The sequence below is a fragment of the Molothrus ater genome, chromosome 3 (assembly GCF_012460135.2).
Source record: "Molothrus ater isolate BHLD 08-10-18 breed brown headed cowbird chromosome 3, BPBGC_Mater_1.1, whole genome shotgun sequence".
NCBI classification, from domain to species: Eukaryota; Metazoa; Chordata; class Aves; order Passeriformes; family Icteridae; genus Molothrus; species Molothrus ater.
In genome coordinates, this window is record NC_050480.2 from 7,210,281 (window position 1) to 7,217,191 (window position 6,911).

The 6,911-nt window shown below is 39.0% G+C and overlaps 1 protein-coding gene across 1 annotated transcript in view; it reads left to right on the forward strand.

Moving 5' to 3' along the window:
* Nucleotides 1-5,189, forward strand: part of LIN9 (lin-9 DREAM MuvB core complex component) — a 39,534-nt gene extending 34,345 nt beyond the window's left edge. The window contains 4 exon segments of the mRNA XM_036381301.1: nt 1,356-1,481; nt 2,160-2,342; nt 2,427-2,524; nt 3,825-5,189. Coding sequence (XP_036237194.1) covers nt 1,356-1,481; nt 2,160-2,342; nt 2,427-2,524; nt 3,825-3,930 — 513 coding nt within the window. The 3' untranslated portion in view covers nt 3,931-5,189.
* Nucleotides 5,190-6,911: the final 1,722 nt, after the last annotated feature.

Consider the following 6,911-nt stretch of genomic DNA (forward strand, 5'->3'; position numbering starts at 1 on the left):
AGATGCAATAAAAACAAGGTGAAGGTAATGCTGGTTGTCTCAGAGAAGCATCCAGATCCTTGGTGACAGAGGTGTTACCTGCTTCCCTCTACTGAAAGCCATCCATCTCTTGTCAGTGTAGCTGTTCATCAGTGTTTCCAGGTCCTGGGTTGTGCCCAGGTCAGAAGTAGTGCTGCTGCTGCTGCTGAGAAATATTTCTTTTGTCATCACTAGCACAGAATGCCCTTAGCCTTACCTCTCCAACAAGGAATTCATAATTGTCTGCAGCTTTCACAGCTAAGCTGAAGCTGTTCAGTCTGCTCTAAGAGAACTGGTCACTGGATAAGGTCTGAAAGATTTGATTTTTTTATGTTCCACAGCTGCAGAAAGTATGCCAAATTTATGCCACTTTCCAGTGAATCCTGAAATTATGGTGTTAGTTTAAAGCCCTGTTAAGTTGATATTCAGATTTGTAAATCCCTGGAGAGCATCTCAGTGATTAGGTTTAGTGGGGAACTTTGAACTGAACTCATAATTGAAACCTTTTGAGTTTTTCACCAGGATTATCCTTATGGAGGCTCTTGACTTTGAAATTTGCTTTATCTTGTGTGTGAAATCTATAGCTACAAATTTTGCTTGTAGGAGGTACCTGTATCTCAGTCCTATGGCTGGAACTACCTCTAGCATCTCTTGCAAGAGGCAATTTGGGGAGGAAAATTTATAATATATTGTATGTTTTGTTTCAATTTTGTAAATATCACCCAATATATTGGTGACAATGTCAAGCTGTATTCTGAAAAAAGTGTAAGAAAAAAGGTGCTGTATTTTGGTATTCATTCTTTTTGTGGAAAATCATGCTTACAAAATACTGTTACCAAATATAAGCTCTAGTAACTTTCTTTTTTGGCAGGACTGTTAGCTGTAACAGCAGGTGTGTAGCACTGAGTCATCCTCAGGTGACTAATAAGTTACTAGCCAAATGTGCCTCCCATCCTGCAGCAGCAGAGGTGGTTGAGGCCATATTGTCCTGTGCTATTCCTCTGCTGCCAGGATAGTTTTCTGCTCAGCCAGCAGGGAGAAGCCATGCCCAGCTACTGGAGGAGTAAGCAGGTCAGACCACAGTCATCTTCTGTAGCATTTACCACCATAGATTATTGTAGGACTTGCAGAAGGGAATAAAAGCATGGTTGTTACCTACACAGTTTCATCTGGAGTTATAAATAGTCATACTGCATTTTAATATTTTGTATGTTAACATTTTTCTGTCTGACACCAGGATTTCAAATATCTCAGTATTATTTTCAAATAAAAGCTCCTTTTGATGAGTTCAAAATCTAGTATTGCATTAACTTTGATATGCTTTGTATTTTCCACAGAAATCCTATTCCATGCCAATTGGCATTGAGTTTCAGAGGAGATATGCAACTATTGTTCTGGATCTAGAACAACTAAACAAAGACTTAAATAAAGTTTTGCATAAAGTTCAACAGTATTGCTATGAGGTAAGACTTTGCTGGAATCTCTGTGTAATTGGTGGTTTTGCTCAACCTAATTAGAAAACTGAATTTCCTGGGAATAGGAGGTGGGTGGGGGTCACACTGAAATGAAACTCTTGGTAGCTGTGTTGGATTCCTTCTCTGGAATTTGAGCTGCCTTTGAGCAACACTTTTCCTGATACCAGTGGCCTGCTCTGAAGTAGACATATGTAGGGGGATAGAATAGAAGAAAATAAAGATAGTGTAGAAAGTAATCTCAGCCCTAAGGAGTTGCAGCTGGGCCAATGATCAAAGATTGGGAGCAGGCCTGACATTACCAGGCCATGGCTGTAACCAGTGAGAAGAAGATGCTATAAAAGAGTGGCTGGGGTGGCTGGGTGAGAAGGGCACTGGAGTCAGTTGGCTGCTTTGTGAGAAGAAAGAGTCAGTGCTCCGTGGAGCTGCCCATGAGAAACACCAAGGAGGTCTGGAACTTTTGTGATAAGGAGGCAGCAGCATGGAACCCCTGTGATAAGATGACAAAATTGGTGACCCCGATGTGATTCAGGGCAACAGACGTACATAAAGAAAAAACAACACTGTGTACTGTACACACAGAAACTGACTTTAAAATCATCTCATTTCACACATCCAGCAAATGCAAAGGACATCTTCATTGTTAATTTCTCCCCTTCATACCTGCAGCTTGCTCCTGACCAGGGCCTCCAGCCTGCTGACCAGCCCACGGATCTGAGGCGCAGGTGTGAGGAGGAAGCTCAGGAGGTCGTCAGACAAGCAAATACCTTGTCAACAGGACAGCTCTGTGTGGAGAGTGAAAATTTAACTGATCTTATCTCCAGACTTACAGCAATATTACTGCAAATTAAGGTAAAAAGTTTGCACAAAATAGCTTCTCCTGTACAATACTTATGTGCCGAACTGTGAGAACATTTTTGTTTTCTTCTTCTACAGTGTCTAGCAGAAGGAGGTGATCTGAATTCCTTTGAATTTAAATCACTAACAGATTCATTAAATGACATTAAGAATTCAATAGACTCCTCAAATATCAGGTATTACTTTTTGAATATTTAATTCTTAATTACATGCTTTGTGATAGTTCTGACTGTATTTTAGAGGTGAACATTGATTATAATTAAGGGGTTTGATCTGGTAACTTCTAGTTATAGGAGGGGTCCCATCTAAAAGGGGGGCTTCTTAAAGTGATTGTGAAATGAGCAGTTTTCTGTTTGAACCTATCAGTGAAGTAAAAAAAACCTATCATGTTAAAAAAAAAGTTAAAAAGGGATAAATTGATGCAGCAACAACTAGACTTTCTTGTTCTTTAGTAATTTATGACAACTAAAAACTTATTTTAGAACATTGTCAGATTTTGAAATCTCACTAGTAATACAAGTATTTTAAACCAGAAAACAGTACAATTTCAGTATTTTTTTAGCATACTCAACCTCTTGTCTGTAAATATCAAAAGGTGGCATATGAGCCAATTAGAGGTTCTGAACAGCTTCCATTGGCAAGATTTTAAGCCAAGAAACAGAAGAGCAGCCATATTGTGCCAGATCAAAGGCTAGTCTAGTCTAGATGGGCCATTTTTCAACAGTTGTCACAGGCAGCTGCCTGAGGAGGCATCATAAAAATAGCAAGAATGTGGTAGCAAGGGAGTAGTGATACTTGTCTGGAGTACCCTGCAGCCTCCAGCAATTTGTGACAAGCATTTTATGCTGTTAAATTATGTCATTTAGAAAATAAATCTAAATGCTAAGTGTGTTTTTTTAATATCCTCACTACTTGTATTGCTACATAATAATGGGAGGCTGTACACATGAATTTTTAATTTTTTTTCCCAAACATAGTAGGATGATTTCAATATAGTTATTGAGAAATACTGTTTTATAGCAATTTTCATTAGGAAAAACAAAACCAAACCTCAGACATTACTGAAACTTCTTTATAATCAACCCTGCAAATTGTATATTGGAATTGATTCAAGTAAAGGTTGATGTACCCAGCAAAGAAAGTGATGATTTTTCCATTTCATGGGAACATGTGTTCCATTTCACTTATTTTGGCCATTTTAGTATCTCTTCATAATATTTTAATTTCACTAACTCTGGTCATGCTAGAACCTTACTTTAAGTGTTTAAGTCAGTGACTCTTGATTTCTGGCAGCTGTTTGTGCAAGTTGTGTTTTCCCATATTTCTCTGTCATGTTGCATTTGTATGTACTGCTCTCTGATTCACCTAGATGTGGCTAGGCTCACATCTTGATTTTTCACTGTAGAGATATTCAGACATAACTCCTACATACAGGGTTCAACATTTCTTACTTTTGTTCTTTTTCTCTTCCCATAGTTGTTTTCAGAATAACGTTGAGATCCACGTTGCACATATTCAGAGTGGTCTGAGCCAGATGGGAAACTTACATGCTTTTGCAGCCAATAACACCAACAGAGACTGAAAACTTCCTTTCAAGTGTACAGCAAGTAGTTCTGGAAAATCTTCTTCCTTTCTATAGGCTTCACCAAATACCCTAACTGCCAGAAGACAAGGGAAGAGAAAACCTCTCAGAAAGGACCCTTTTAAATATATTATATCTGCTTCTTAAGGAAACCAGCGTTACATTAGATTTCTCCATTTGTTATTCACATGCAGTAGTTTTGCTAACTGGTAATCTCTTAGTAATTGCATTGATTATAGTAAACTTGAAAGCATACTTTCATATAATTTGAACTTGGTTTTTAAAAGTTCAGATGAATTCTGCACACCTCTTGCTGTTGGATCTCCTGGTATGTTAGAAGTGCTGAAGAGGAAATGGCTGGAGTTAGTAGGCACATGGCAGGTCTTTGTTGTGTAAAGCTCCACCTCTGTGTAGCTCTTCAGAGCTGCCAGCTCAGCCCTTGGGAAGCCCTGGCCTAAGGAAGCAGCAGCAGGATACAGCCAGCAACCATAAGCTGTAAACTGGAGGATGTTGGGCAGGTCTGTCGATCAGTCAATGTCTTGTTGGAACTCTTAATTTATCATAACTTATAGAAGGAGTCTAATGAAGGAATATAAAAATGGAACTGTTAACTTTCCAGAAAGAGATTGGTTATGGCTCTTTGCCTGCACACGGGACAAAAGAAGTGTTTTAGGTGGTATTTTATATAAGTGACTGGTTAAACTTACTGTTTTTCCAAATTCTTGTTTGTTTTGCACAAGTTTTAAATTAGATTACTGGTTATTCAACAATACCCACCATATATAAATATGAAGATTTTTATAATTACAGATAACCAGTGAGGTAAACTGCAAAAATAAGAAGTGATAGCCTGCCTATACCTTTTGGAATGTTAATCTTGTAAAAAGTGTGTATTGGTTTGTTTAAATAGTCTTGTAAAGCTTCTGTGTAATGAATTGTTTCCAGATATGGATTTTCAGAGATAGCTGTAGAGATGTTTTTGATTCTTTTAGATGCCTCATTAAATAAGGTCTTTTATATGTTAATGTATAAAGAATATGTAAACAGGATTATTTTCAATTTTAAAATTTTGTATAGTTTAAAGACGCTTCTGTATTCTGTGTTGGTATTGTGCCACTGCAAAACTTTAGTGCAGAGTTTATATTTAGCTAAATTTGTTCTGTTAATTAAGAGAAATGCATAAATCTTTTATTCTCAATGAAATTTGTAACTGAATAAATTGACCTATGAGAGTTGATATATTTCACAAAAATGCAAAATTTTTTGCAGATGGTCTCAGGTCATTTTTTAAGAGAAGCTAATTGCTGAAAATGAAATATTATGAGGATGTGGTGAGTAGCTGTTTTAAAAGGTATTTTAAAAATTTACAAGGGATACTATAAAATAATGATAAACACTAATTTAGCTGAGTTACCCAGGAAAACCTACCTCTCATAATGCAATAGAACATCACAGTGGTCCCTGCAGTTGCTTTTGTAATTATATCACTCATTATTTTGTGGTGTTACCATCTGTTTGATAAAGAAGACAGAAAGGAGTCCTCTGCCACCACCCTTTTCGTGTAAACAGAGAAAGGTGCCAAAGCCTAATTTAAGGTCCATAAGTTTAGTCAGGCAGGAAGGAATCTGCTCTACAGCTAACTCAGGAAGAAGGAACCATCCCCTGGCACCCCTAAACTCAGGTGTCTGCTGCTCCCTCTGCTCTGATCCTGTCCTGCTGTTGGGACTCAAGCTCAGCATGTGCACTGGCTGCTTGTGAGGAGCAGGACTTCCAGTAGGAAACACCAGGAGGGTCACTGGGCCCTGTTGATGGCAAACATCCCAAACTGAGGGGGAGACAAGTTGTAGCTACCAGAGGATTTAGGAACCTGCTTTTCATGGCAAACCTTTATCCTGCTGGACACAGAATAACCACCACACTGCAATCTCTGATTCCTTGGGTATGATGGTTTTTACATGTGGACACTTAAATGTGCTCTCCAGCATGTTCTCTGTTGTTGTAGGCTTTTTATTTATTGGAGGGTAGTATATCATAGAAAGATCTGTCATTTGTGATTAGCCATTTACCTTCACATGTCATTTACCCCACTCATGTAGGCAATGTGAATATACACATCTTTTCTTTTCTTTGAGAGGCTGCACTTCTCCTTGCTTACTGATGTGTAGGGTCAGAGTTAATGTTGAATCTCGGTGACAGTAACAAATCCAACTGCTTTTGCTGAGTGTGCCCCAAGCATAGCAGGAGTCTCAAGAGCTCACTGCAACTACTATACATGAAGTCTGCAGAGCAAGTTACTTTGATTTATTATAATCAGTAAACTTGAATTTACCCTGAGCCCCCAGGAAACCATGGTCTCAGTTTCTGTCTCCTCCTGCAAGTGCTTCTCTCCTGGGGCTTGCCTGATCCCCAGCACAGCACCCAAGTCCACTTGGGACAGATGGTGCCTCTCAGGTAGGTTGGTTGGTTTTTGGTGCATGTTTTTTTTCAAGGATAGCTCTGGGGTTTTTTTGATGGAGAGTACTAATCAGCAACCCTGCCATGCCACTTCACCTTGCAGTCCAAGCAGCGTTCAGCTGTCCCAGATCTCACAGCACAGGTATGTTACAGGGGTGGCACTGAGGGATTTTGTGCACTGGTAACCTTATTCTGTGGGGCATGATTCCTGGTACAGGGTATTTCATTTTTCCTGTGCTTCTGGCATTTGGGTGCTTTTCCATAATTTATAACTCGCTCTGCTAGGCTCTGAAGTACTGTTTTGTAAGCAGGAAGAATTTGTCTTATGTTCAAAATACGTACAGAGTAATGTATCCTTTCTCAATAAATTGAATTAGAGGAGAGACTTGTGTTGTTACTGGTTTTGCCGTTCTCAGTGCAGAGCCATTCAGCCCATGAGTGATCATGTGAACAGCTTCTGAGTAGTCCCTGCCTACAGCTAAAGCACGCTTACAGTGTCCACACAATACTGCCATTTCTCTTAATTT